The 13,244-nt window shown below is 48.1% G+C and overlaps 1 protein-coding gene across 1 annotated transcript in view; it reads right to left on the reverse strand.

Annotated features, from left to right (window-relative positions):
• Positions 1 to 734: 734 nt before the first annotated feature.
• Positions 735 to 13,244, reverse strand: part of Slc14a2 (solute carrier family 14 member 2) — a 51,228-nt gene continuing 38,718 nt past the window's right edge. Inside the window, exons 11-19 of the mRNA XM_026783598.1 lie at positions 11,765 to 11,847; positions 10,981 to 11,140; positions 10,099 to 10,288; positions 9,781 to 9,909; positions 8,433 to 8,625; positions 6,067 to 6,214; positions 5,255 to 5,389; positions 3,192 to 3,241; positions 735 to 1,571 (exon numbers count right to left, since the gene is read on the reverse strand). Coding sequence (XP_026639399.1) covers positions 1,371 to 1,571; positions 3,192 to 3,241; positions 5,255 to 5,389; positions 6,067 to 6,214; positions 8,433 to 8,625; positions 9,781 to 9,909; positions 10,099 to 10,288; positions 10,981 to 11,140; positions 11,765 to 11,847 — 1,289 coding nt within the window. The 3' untranslated portion in view covers positions 735 to 1,370. The remainder of the gene's footprint in view (positions 1,572 to 3,191; positions 3,242 to 5,254; positions 5,390 to 6,066; positions 6,215 to 8,432; positions 8,626 to 9,780; positions 9,910 to 10,098; positions 10,289 to 10,980; positions 11,141 to 11,764; positions 11,848 to 13,244) is intronic.

Below are 13,244 nucleotides of genomic sequence, written 5' to 3' on the forward strand. Positions count from 1 at the left end.
GGACCTCCAGCTCTAGGAATCTGCCCGTCTCTGCCTCCCCAGAGCTGGGGTTGCAGTTGCATGCCAGCACACCTAGCTTTTTAAACAGGAATCCAAACTCAGACCCTCGTGTTTGTGCAGCAGGTGCTTACTGACTGAGCCATCTCCCCAGCCCCGGCCCCGGCCCCTTGTGATCTCAGCGCCTCATCATGCTGCACTGGAAATGTGTGCGTTGAGGTCTCACCGCTGTTGGGAGAGGTTCAGCTCCTCTGGAGAAGGCTGGAAGGCTGGGCCAAGTGGCTTCCTGTGAAGGATGACTGTAACTTGGGAGCCACGCTCGGTTACAAGGGACTGGCCACGCAGGAAGGGGTGGGTTACCAATCTTGGTGCATAACGCTGAAGGACTGTATGCTGAAATGGATGGGAGCTGTTGATCTGTACCAACACTGCAGGGAGCAAAGTGCATGGCCGTCTCTGCAAACCTCTCCACAGGAAAACTGACTTCTCTTCTGACTGTTCCCACCCCTCATTTCCTCTTTTCAGACACATGACTGAGTGTGAACCCCGCCCCCCACACACTTAGGGCACTCTTAGAGCATGTCGGTAAGTCCCGGTTTAAGAAAACCCAGATACCAACTTGCAAATTTCAAGTTTAATGAGAACATGATTTTGAATATTACACAAGTAAAGACATTTGTTTATACAATGATTTGGATGTTGGAAAAAATCAGTTTTTACCTTCTGATGCTTCTGGAAATATTTCTCTGGTGTAAAGAAGGCACACTGGCATCTTCAATGAATTCAAGTTGCTAGCCCCACGTTTGGAGAGCATCTCCCATGGCCAAGACCAAACTTCCACAAGAACACTATCCTCTCTCTCTGCTGGGAGCCCTCACATAATTAACTCAGCTCGGGACAATTCCTTGCTGCTCATGCCTAGTTGATTAGTTCACAGGAGATGGAAAAGAATAAACATTTTGCAGGTAGAAAGACTTTGGTGTCCTTCCTTGTCATAAAGAAATCTCTGGCAATGAGGAAACAGACTGAGATTGGACAAGGACTGGTTCAGGCAGTAGGACCCCGTTAGTAGCAGAGCAGGTAGGGCCAGGCCCTCTTGCCTTGCAGGCTAATAAACATTTCCTGGATTCATTCTTTGCTCCACTAAGTAACTGAAGGGGGTGACTGTAAGTTCCCCCCCAAAGAGAGTTCCCAAAGAATCATCGGTGGTGTTTGTCTAAACTAACAAGGCTTTGATGAGTACTGGGGATCTTAGCAAGGGTGGTGGGGTGGGCAGTGTCCCAGCTGGTGACCACGTGCACATCAGATAGAAGGGAGGGTGCAGGCTGTGTGCTGGAGGCTGCATTTATGTGACATGCTTTCGAAAGGGCAGCTTAGGAGACGTCGTAGGCCTGGTACTTGGTTATCGTCGATGCCCTTCTGTTTTTCTCCTGGGTCAGGAAGTAGATGCGGTTGGCCTCTGGGTAGGTGACTTTGCTGAGCGGGAGCTTGTAGATGGCAGGGTTGTTGGTTGTCAGGAGAAGAAAGGTGAGCGCTGAGAGGCAGAAGGGCCAGGTGCAGGGTGGTAATCCAAACTGGAGGGGGAGGAGGTAAGAGAAATTTCTGTTACATCAGATGTGAATGCTTGTTTAATTAGCCTTTATCAGGTAGAGGAAGGGCTGATCAATCGGTAAGGGTGTTACTTAACTGATAGCCAATATGAACAAAACCAGGCCGTTAGTTTATTCTATGACAGGTTAAACACACACCTTCCAAAATACAGTCATTGGAACTCTAAAGGTGTTAAGTGTGTTTTTTTTACATACAAGACTTGTTTTGTTTTGGGGAACTTGGCGAGTCTATGCTTACAGCTCCAGGAACTATGGACGCTGTATGCCTTCCTCAATCAGCCTCCTTTGAAGGGATGCATTCGGCATCCATTTTGTAGCTAAAGACCTAGTTGTGGTTAATTGGCCTAGAGATAGGCGGCACCTGGGTTCAAAATAGAGCCATGGCGTGAGCCGATAGAACCCTCTTCTGAGAATGCGAGTTGAAAGGAACAGAGACAGTGTCAGCAGCGCTCTGGACCTGAAAGGACTGGAGAGGAGCCCAGCAGTGGCAGCTGGGGATTTAGACGCTGTGTGGACAGAACTCCTTTGTAGAGAGACGTAGGAAATGAGCACCCGGGGAGAAGCCGAGAAGTGCTGGGTCTGTCCTTGTGGCTGGAGGCGACGGTCAGCGGTCAGCCACCCCTCTCCTCAAGGCTTCGCCTACCGTCCGTTCATTCGTTATTCCTGGAGATACCATTTTCACACTTTCCCCCATTCTTCCACTGGGACAGCCAAGCGAATGGTTTACAGAGAGCCTACAGATCCAATTATGAGGCAGATCAAACCATCCTTCCAGCCTCCCAGCATTTTACTATAACCAGTAGAGGGCTCAGCTGGTGCCAGGGGGTCACGCTGCTGGTCGTGTGGAAGTCCAAAGACCACACTGTTAGCAAGATGTGGAAGTGCCGAAATAATACCAGATGGAGGCTGGAAGGGATACATATTCATGAGTGATGGATTCCACTCAACAAGTCTTCCCAAAGCTCCAATAAGATCCAATAAAGTGTTTTGGGAAGCATCCGTGGAAGCCCCACGGTAGATAAACCTCAGTTCTGATTACCTCGTTATGGATTTTGCATCTTTCTGAGACCTTTTCTTTCAACAGTGTACTGCTGCCTACTCAGAGACTTGTTGCTTAGTGCATGCAAAGTACCCCATAAAAGGTCCTCAGGGCCCAGCCATCATTATCAAGTGGATAACAGCACCGTTGAAGGCCAGGACTTGCATACACGCATTCTGGTTAGAAAGACAAAGAATAACAGCTTCTAGGGCTTTCTAAGGAGTCAGTGTCAATAGTGCACAATCCACAATCCAGGTGGGCAAATAATTTACATGCAAACGCAAGTTAAATGATAAAGATTTAAAAATCAGTTCTATAGGATGGTAGACTGGAATGGAGTTATACTTGAAAGATTTCTCTCTAAAGTGCACCCCTGGCCGCCGGTGATGGGGTTCGGTCCACCCAAAGTTGACATATAAGCTTTTGAGACCTAGTTCCTTCCTGTGAGTATTAAGGCAGGTATCAGGATGTGAACCAATGGGCAGAGGGATTTGATGGAGTGTTTGGGAAGTGGGGGCATGTGGCTTATAGCCCACACGACTTACCACAGACAGCACGTTAGCGAGGGCGGCACCAAGATAGGCTGAGAACAGCGCTAGAAAAAAGAACCAAGGTAAACAGCTCAGTAAAGATCCAACGGCAGCTCAGCCTAGTGCACTCGCGCCCTCTTGGTTGATGCTATGTCTCAAATGCTATCTCTTGCACACACTGAGTCCCACTTCCTCTGCCTTGCAGCTTTGAAAGGGTGAAATTCCACGGAAATGCCAGCGCAGCTAAGAGAGCAGATGCACTTTGTTAGAAAGGGCCAACATTCAGCTGTGACAGTTCCCTTGGGTCTCGCCATCACGCCTTCCAGTAAAGGAACATTTAATAGCATAAACCATAAATGAAAGTTGTACAATAAAGCAAAAGCAAGTGAGTCTCAGAACTCCCTGTTGGACTATTCCATCAGGTGCTATTAGCATAACACGAGTTTCTAGGGAGAAACAGCATTCTGTAAGTTTGGGGGAGACCAAACCTCCTACCACCTTGTGTTTTAGTCTGGGTGGAGAAGGCCATGAAGAAGTTGCATGCTGGGAAGAACCAAGCACTGAAAGAATATGGAAGGCGTTAAAGTGGGCCAACAAAATTGGGTTTGGCTTTTGGGCCTATTTTCCAAAGAGGGTGTTCCAGTTGTCCCTAAAATATTAGTCATAGAGTTACTCACCAACCATATCCTTCATCATTCCTTATAAGTAAGAAGTATTATTGTCTTGATTACACGTACCACCACCACCACCACCACCATCGATAAATCCTCTTAGAGGACTTGGAATCCCAACACCCTTCCCTTGACTACAGATAAGCAGACCTGAACCTTCCAGGCTCTCCTAGATGTTACTACTGTTCTTGCATTAGTCATTCACCTGATTTCATTTTGACCACAGTCCTACAATGCAAGCACCGCTTGTGTCAGACATCAAGATGTGAGGTGACTTCCGGGGACTGTGACTTCCGGGAACTGTGTCTGCCTGGGCAGAGCCCTGACCAGCTGGTCCCTAGGGTGCACTCTTAACCGCACAGAACTGCAGCTCCTCAGGATATTATGCGGTTAGAAAGATGAGAGGAGAGGGGCCAACCCAAGTACCACAGACACTCCAGAATATGGGGGGATGTAAGATCCACAGGGTGGCTCTAGGCTTGGTCTTTGAAGAGCAGGGGCTCAGAAAGAGCAGGGCCTTTCCTGAAGCCAGACCTACCCGACTGCCCCACTGGGGAAGACAGTCAAAGGATTAATTCCTGTGCTCCCTTGGCCTCACTGCTATCTTATTTTTTAATCTAACTGGGTCTGTTGTATCAAGAAGACTTCCCCGAAGCTTTGCGAGTGCTCATGTGTGGTCCCAGAACTGTAGAACAGTGGTGGTTATAAAATGGTTAGAAATACATTTCCAAACTATCTGAAATCAACAAATATATGACTATATATGATTCAGAAAAATTCTCTATCCCAAAAAACATATTCTGGAATTTTTTTTATTGTAAACTTATTTTTTAAAACCTTATTTGTTAACATTTCAACGTCCATGGCTGTACTGAAATAGAAACTCCACTTTAAATATTTTGGTCAAAGGTTTTTTTTTTTTTCCATTCATATAACATGAAAGATGCCCAAAGTCAAGAATCTATAAATCCAGTGAGTTATGATGGTCATCCTAACTTCCTGTGATGCTGAAGAAATAGTCAAAAGGCGTGCGGTCATCTGAATGGTGCATGGTCAGTGGCTGATATTCAGCTCTGGTCACTGTGTACGGTGTGCGTTGCCCAGTTCTGCATGGAAGGGTTAACATCAGGGAGCTGCTCTCCCAGCTCCATCACCAGCCAGGAGAGCCGCAACCCCAGGAGACAGCCCTGAGCATCAACGAAAAACTATCACCTAAGAACACCTGCCTCTGAGTGGCCAAACATCATGTACACAGTGAACGCAGTTGAAGATGCAGACCACAGTGCCAACCAACAGCTTTTATAAAGCAAACAATTGCCCTATCGTCTTCTGGGAGTGGCTTTCTTTTCCGGGGGTCCACACGGGCCTTCCCTGTGCTCCGGAGGGTATTCTGGGAGCGGCACCTACCACAGGCAATGGCGAGCAGGTGGGTCTGCCAGGTAATGACGTAGAACATGCCTCCGATGGCGATGCAGGCCAGAGTGCTGTTGAAGCCGCAGAGGCCGAAGTAGATGGAGTCAAAAGGCGTGGCGATGCTGAGTGCTGAGGGAGAAGAGCACCGGAACTGAGTGAGGTGTGAGGCGCTCACCAGCCCTCCTGAGTGCTGAGGAGGGAGAGCACCGGAACTGAGTGAGGTGCGAGGCGCTCACCAGCCCTCCTGAGACACGCCTGTCAGGTGTACTCACACTTAACCCAATCTTCAAGCCAGAATCAGCTACCAGAATCACAGGCAGGTATTCACAGAGAGGAATTTCAGCTTTTCAGTAAAAATACACGTAAAGGCAACAAGGGGGCAGGACCACAAGAACAGCAGTGGCTAAGCTGTTATGAGCTGGAGAGATCCTTGGAGTAAGGACTCTGAGCTCTGATTTAAACAGCACAGAGTATGTCCTTTGCCACACACATAAAAATCTTAGTTGTAAGCAGGGTCCCAATTTTTGTCATTGGATATCACTCAAATATCCTTGGAAAAAAATCTCTCCCAGACTTTAAATTTATGCTGAGGGTTAAATATTTGATGAGAAAGTCTTTTTCTTTTTCTTTTGTGGATAGCTTTTGCTTATAAGAACATGAGGGCACTAGCACCAAAATGCGGGAATCAGGAGCGAGGGGAAGAGGAGGCTTCCAGAATCGGCAGGACGATGACTGTCTCTGAAGCCGGCCCCAGCACTGCCCCCTACAGCTCACCAAGGAGGATGGCATCCAAAGCAGTGACACACCTGCGAGCATCCCGATGGTGGATCCGATGGCTGCGTGCAAGCAGATGAGAGGTGAGGCTATGAGCAGAGCTATGAGAAAGATTCCTCCGGTCCAGGGATTGTCACAGCCATACACTTGGCCGATCCCAACCGGGATGGCTCTCAGGAGCTGTACAATGACAGAGTCACACATTGGCTACGGAAGTAGACAGGTGGCTCACACCTCCACACCAAAGTCCCACGCGAATGCTTTTCCGACAGGGCCTTACTGTGTTTCTCGAGCTGGCCTTGGAGTTTCGATCCTCCTGCCTCAGCCCCTTGAGTGTACACTAACGTTTTACAAACAGGACTCACGGAAGACATTCCTGCTCAAGTAGGTTAATGCTGAAGGGGGCAAAGGCTTTATCCTCTTTATCCTCTCAATTTTGAGTTCTCGGGGCATTAAGTAGTTAGGATGTTTAGTTTCTCTCATTCAGAGACATCAATGTGGGGGATTTATCCTCTTGTAAAGTGAAACTGAAGAATTTTCAGAAGGGCATTTACTAGTTATTAGAAATATAATATATATCTGATAAAACAACTCTCATATTTTTAAAAACAAAATGATAGAAGCCTTTCAGGAGGAAAATGGTCCTCTGTGCTTCTAAGACTCTCATGTCTGGCTGTGGTGATAGTCCTGTGTGGCCTAGGAGCTGGAGTCTGGGGTCTACAGAAGGGCTTTGCAGGGGCAGTAGGGTCTGGGAACTGCCTCAGGTCTTCCTACAAGTACCCCAAGGTCCTGGGTAGGATGACAGTGAGGGAAAGAACTGCTACACAGACGGGAGGACAGGCCAGGTGGGCTAACCTCAGAGGGTTAGCCCAATCTCCCACCCCGCCGGGGCAGAGAACAGAACAGGGCTCAGCCTTGGCCTGCCAGGACGAGCAGACAGGCATGAGAGTATACACAGACAACAACACATGGCTGTTTGTTCCCACACACCCCAGTTGTGCCCTCTGGGCATCTCCTTGGTGATCACCCAGCACCGTTGGAATCTCTAGACCCTCTTTCTGACATTTATTGCTCATTTTCCCGAAATGTAAAGTACACATTTTAATTGGGAGAGGACCCAACACATGAATCCTGGTCGTAGTCCAGAAATCTATTCTTCAAGAATGACTGCCCAAAATTGATTTTTTTTTTCTGAATCTTTGGGCGGTGGTCTAAACTATTTGTATAAGATAATTAAAAATATTTCTTTTCTTGAAAAGTCTGAGCTATTTTAACTGAGAACATAATGAGCTTTATCTTATGATTTCTAACATTATCTTTGCATAGCACATCGAGCAGAACAATTTTGCCTCCAAAAGATAGGGACTGGGTAAATCCCACAAGCAGGAAAACTCCCGAGAGTGTTCACCAAATCAGCCCCTCTTCTCACTGCTCGCCCACGAATGTCCCTCCTCTGCTTGGCAATGGCCAAGGATGAGGCTGACAGAATAAAGTCTTTTCTGAATAATGACGCCTCTCAGTGTGTTTGCCTGTTATGCCAATGACACCATGGAATGCTGAGAGGCACTGGGTGTCATTATTTCTGAAACTTTGTTTAACAAGCCCAATGACTTTGGGGCGATGGGTCGCCAATAACAAAGCTCCAGGTTGAGCTATAGATTGGGACAGAAAGTCCTTTAGTATAATGGGAAAGTAGGAGGTCTTAGAAAAAAAAAAGTGCCTAGTTAGTTAAGAAGCCTAACGGCCACATTTCCCCATCTTGTTTAATACTTTTAATATTGCTTCTTATTCACTATCTTGGCAGGCTTCCAGAGGTCAGTGTCATACATAAAATACTTTAAAAAGATGAAAACCTCTACTACCTTTGTTTCTTAATGGAGGTTAAACTGGTGTTTTAAAACACAAGCAAGGCTCATGGAGAGAACAGAATAGGCTACCACGACTTCTGAAGCTGGTGGGTAGCGGTGGGGTGTGTATACTTTAATGGTGCAGGGCCATGAATGAAAAATATACACAGCATTAGTATGTTTAAATGGGGCTTAAGGACCAAAAAGGCTTCCAAACGAAGGAAAGAAGCCAAGAGCCCAGACCACGTATCAGGGGGTCAGAGCTTTAGCCTGGACTTGGCTGTCCGTTAATCCGCTGTGGAACCTTGGGTGGGTCTTTTAATTTGGCTTTGGTTTCTTCCTTTGTGTTATCATAGGGTGGGACCAGAAACAAAACCTTTAGCCCCTAGGAGACAAGGATGGGATCTCACAGGATAGATATGTAGAACATCTCGTACTGTATACTTGTGAACAACCATCTTTTGCTTGTGTTTCTGATGTGCAAAATGAGCATATTCAGTTTGACATTGAATTTGTACAAATGCCATCCTTCCTTCTTTCATGACACCTACCAAAGGCACTTGGATGCTTGACCAGGTGATGTTGGGTGTGGCGGCTGCAGGCTGTAACAGTGTCGTGGGGAAGAAGAGGTTGTAGTGGCCTGTGGCTGCCAGGTACAGGGTCACAGCGATGTTGAAGGGCAGTGTGAAGACTGGGAGGTCCCACTTGCTGAAGATGGTGCTCAGGGCACTGGACAGGATGGGGCTGTTGGAAGACACATGGGAAACCTATCAGATCTCGCCTGCTCCTGCTTTGGCATAGACCACACGGCGACAGAGAACCCTGGTTCTCCCAGAGATAAGCAGCTTCCTGGCTGCCGTTGCTTGGGCTTCTTTCTTGAGTCGGACACAGAGGCCGGGGAAGGGTCACACTCAGCCTCAGAAGGATGGCTTTAGGAGAGCCTTGGGGTTTCCTCAGAGAGTCATTGGACTCCATCCCCCAGGCAGGAGGAGTGAGAGAGGCTCTGGAGAAGACTGGGCAGGAATTACAGTCATTAATAAAGTTTGAGTGGCCAAGAATTCTGCCTTCATGGACAGAGTACCCTCCATATTCTGGAGATGAAGGAGAAGTCTGGTACTTGGAGGTCTCTGCCTCATGGGTGGCCTTCAGTCCACCCTGAGAGAGCATCTCAATCTGGTCAGTAGTCTAAAGGAAGGAGAAAATCTCGTGGGAACAGGAGGGATGAGATTTCAGGCCCTGGGAGGGCTCTGCAGCTCTTAGCTTATGTGGCCAGCTGTTTCTTGCTTTATACTCAGCCAGGGCAGGACCAGAGGCCCTTTGAGAGCTCAGACAAAGGGTGGTAGCTGAGGAGGCCCTGTACACAGATGGTCTGGCATGACGGTAATGCCTCAGGTCATTAGGAACTGCCTCCCGTGGGTGCTTCTGGCGTTCAAGCCAAATGACAAATACTTGAAAACGGAAGTAAGAAAGGCTCTCCAAGGTTTGGTTTAAGAAGATGCTGATTGGGATGGGAGATGACTCCGAGGGTAAAGTGCAAGGCCAATATTAGGACTAGAGTTTGGATTCCCAGCACCCATGTAAAATGCTGGGCATGGCAACGTGTCTATAACCCCACTTTTGAGGGTGGAGATGGGCAAAATTCTGGATCTGGCAGGCCAGCTAGCCCCACCGCAGCAGTAGCCAGGGTCAGTGAGAAACCTTTTCTCAGGAAATGACATGGAGAGCAATAGAGTGGACAGCTGAAGTCAACCCCTGACTTCCACTGTGACCATACAGGTGAACACACCTGAGTTCATGCGCGCACGTGAGCACACAACACACACACACACACACACACACACACACACACACACACACACACGCATGTGTGCTCACGAGGGATTTTAGAAGCAAACTTACCAAGTCATGGACATAACGGTGACAGGGAGCAGCAGCCACCAGTAATAGTTGCCCTTGTCTGAGAACACGGCCATCAGGAGTCCCACAAGCACCCCATTGTAGCCGTGGAGTCCTGCTGCAATGGCCGACCTGGGGGCACAAGGATGAGCTGATGGAGTGGAGGCCCCCTATGATTTTAGCTGTTTTCAGAATCACAGCTTCCTAACTTGGGGCCTGACAACCCATCCTCAAACAAGCTACCCTTCGGGGAGCAGGGAACAAGAAGCGAAGATAACCTGTCTAGCGTTTACTGGTCAACATTGGGCCTTGGGGACGTACTTGTCCTGGCTCAGGATGAGGGCGGTCAAGGTGGACGCAATTATGCCCACGCAGCCCGAGATGGCCCACCAGGGATTCTGCACGAAGAGGCCCAGGGCAATGAGGAGGCCGCTGAGAGGGTTGTTCACAAACATCACCTGGGACAGGCCTCGGAGCACCCAGTCAAGAAACTGGAACACGGGAGATTTGTCTGAAATGATAGGGAAAGTCGGCGGACACTCAGAGCAGGCTAGGCCTGGGCTGGGCCTCAGGTGGCAGCAGGAGTGGAGGTCTTCAGGGGCCCAGCCTGCATTTTCATCAGTCAAGGCCCAGGCTAGACAAGGAGCACAGGGATGCGTTTGAATGCCCAGAGCCTTGCCAGCCATTGCAGTCTCTACTCGTCTCTAGGCTGCTTTTCCCATGGTGGGGAATCAGGCACCTACCCTGAGCTTAATTCTGCTTCCCATGAGAGTGGCATAAAATTTCCAGAAAACTCTCTTGCCGCAGAGAGGGTATGAAACCCATGAGCCAAGCAATGTGGAGATTTCTAGGGAGACTCCCCAGCCCCAGTAGACACAGTTCCCCTGAGCCATCCAGCACCTGTTTGTCTAGGATGCCGGATTCAGAATCCCAGTCTTGTCTGAAACATTAGGTGGTATATTTGGGTCAGCAGAACTTTGCTACTGACAAACAAGCACACATACAACTATCCATCCCCACAGTACAGTTAAAAATATGGGTGTTTATGTCCTAAGAGACCCTCTGTGTTAATGGTAGAAGGAGCTTCTCTGAGAGGCCCCCAAAAGAGATCTCCAGCTGGCCCACAGAGAATCCCCGCAGCGTGTTTCCACGGGGCAAGCAAGGCTTTTGGGGGTTGTCAAGGGCTGATGTCACAGACTGTACCTTTAAGTCTCTCTCCGCATTCCTTCATTTCTCCAGTGATGTAGCTCAAGGATTTGCTAACTCGCTTCCCTGCAGCGGCCATAAAGCTCTGAATCCAGGAAGTCCTGGCCGTGTTGGCTTCCACCTTTATCTCAGAGCTCTCCTCCATGGTGTCCATATCCTGTCCAGGAACCAGAAATAGGCGAGAATTGTCCACAGTGCTGTGATTTTCACACCAGGTGACATTTGAAGTCTCTCGGAGGACAAAACTAAGGTTTGCATCTGAGATTTTGTTAAACTGCTGTTTAGCCAGCTCCCTGTCTCTTTAGGTTGTTTTGTTGGACACGTTGTCATCTTTGATATAGTCAGCCTCAAAGATGTAGAATGACATGGTACCTTCACCCTTGTCCTGTGGATGAGGACTCAGGCATGCAGGAGTTCTTGTCACAAGGGTCAACATCAAACGGCAGGATGAAGATACAGCCACACCTGTCTTGATTTTCTTAAAAACTACCCTTACATTCTACCTAAAAGAAACTATATCCCCACCTAGCAATCAAGGTTTCAAATTTTAAATGCAAAGACTCTTAAAAAAAACAAAAAGCACCCTGGCACAATCTTATTTCCTAAATGCAAGCTGAAGATCAATCACAGCTGAAGGTATGGCAGCTCCCAAAGCGAACTGAGAGAGAGAGATATTTCTATCCATGCACTGTATCCATCAGAGTGTCCCCGATGGACGGCGTCTCCCCACCCTCCTGTGGGCTGCAGGCTGCCGCCTCTGGTCTGGGGTCACCACACTCACGAGCAACTCCACTGCAGGCTTCTGGTATGGGTAGGGAAGCGGCTCTTTGGTTTGTCTCTCTTGGTGTTCTCCTTTTCCAAACACTGGAGTTGGGAGGAAAGAGAGAGTCATCAGTTCGACACCCGAACTTTGACACTTTTACAGTAATTTCTGCAAAGACTCGAGTTATAACATGTGTTGTTTTCTATTTTACAGAGGAAGCATGAAACTGCAATCTATGGATAAGAGCCCTTCTTTTCCTTTAGGGCCTCTCTTTGGGTGTGTGTGTGCATATTGTCGTGTTTGAACTTGGAAATGATTCTCCGCATGCAGAGGGTTTTAAAATCATCCCCTCCCTGCCTCCCTCTTTTGATTATGGCATTTGTTCTTGTTTTTGAGATGAGGTCTCACTATGTAGCCTGGCTGGCCTGGAACTTGCTATGAAAACCAAGCTGGCCTTGAACTCATAAAGATCGATCTACTTCTGCCTCCCAAGTGCTGGGTTTAAAGGTGACTGCCGCCAAGCCTGGTGACGATGACATTTGATTTTAACCTAATGATGGTCACACATTTGCTCTGTGGTCCAAGACTGATACGTTCCTATTCCTCTGGTAAATAACCTCATACCGTGCTTGGGCAAGAAACACTAATTACACTCAGAAAATAAGGAAAATGCTTTAACAAGCTTTTGTCTGAATTTTGGCGTTTTAATAGGTTGGATCAGGGCACATGACATCCATGCAGTCACTTTAAGTAGGCTCTGTGTTCTTGTAAGTCTACAGAGCTCTTGTAATGTGACTCTAAACATCTGTCATTGGAAGGCTGGCTGTTTTTAAGGATGATCCTTTTCAGTTAAGTACTCTTGGGAAAGAGCAGGCCCTTTGAAGCTTTGGACTTGGTACTCTGGTGCCCTCCTGTGGTCAACTGTGAGAACGGCAGGCTGGACTCTGCCTTCCTGTTTGCAGTCCGCTATTCCCCTTAGGGTATCTAAGCACTGGAAGAGATGTACTTAAGACACCCTGTTCCCACCTGTGAAGAAGCAGGGGCTACAAACACCAGTGTGGTTTGGAACCACATAGTTGGAGACGAGTTAATTTTAAAAGCTTTGGAAAAAGGGGTAGGAAACAGAGAAAATGACCTCTGCTTCAGAAGTCTGAAGCAGGCTGCCAAGGCTTCAGCTTTTCTAAGAGACTTCCCCATTCCAGGCCTCTTTGCACAGGGCTGCACTCCCCTGGGCCCCCACGGACAGGGCCCCTCTCAAAGACCTGCACAATTCTCTCTACGTGCAAGTTTCCCCATAACCACTCTAGGCTGCTTGCTCTAACTTGGCTGAATTAGGTATGAATGGATGAGATTGAAGAAAGTACAGAAAGACAGCCAGACACTGAGGAAGCTTCTGGGAGGCACGTGACACGAGGGTCACCAACTCCGGGGCCAGATCCTACTTTGCAGTGTCCGACCCAAAGTAGGACTAAGTGTTTCTACTTTGGGTACTGTCACC

This window comes from Microtus ochrogaster, chromosome 18 (assembly GCF_000317375.1).
Source record: "Microtus ochrogaster isolate Prairie Vole_2 chromosome 18, MicOch1.0, whole genome shotgun sequence".
Taxonomy (NCBI): domain Eukaryota; kingdom Metazoa; phylum Chordata; class Mammalia; order Rodentia; family Cricetidae; genus Microtus; species Microtus ochrogaster.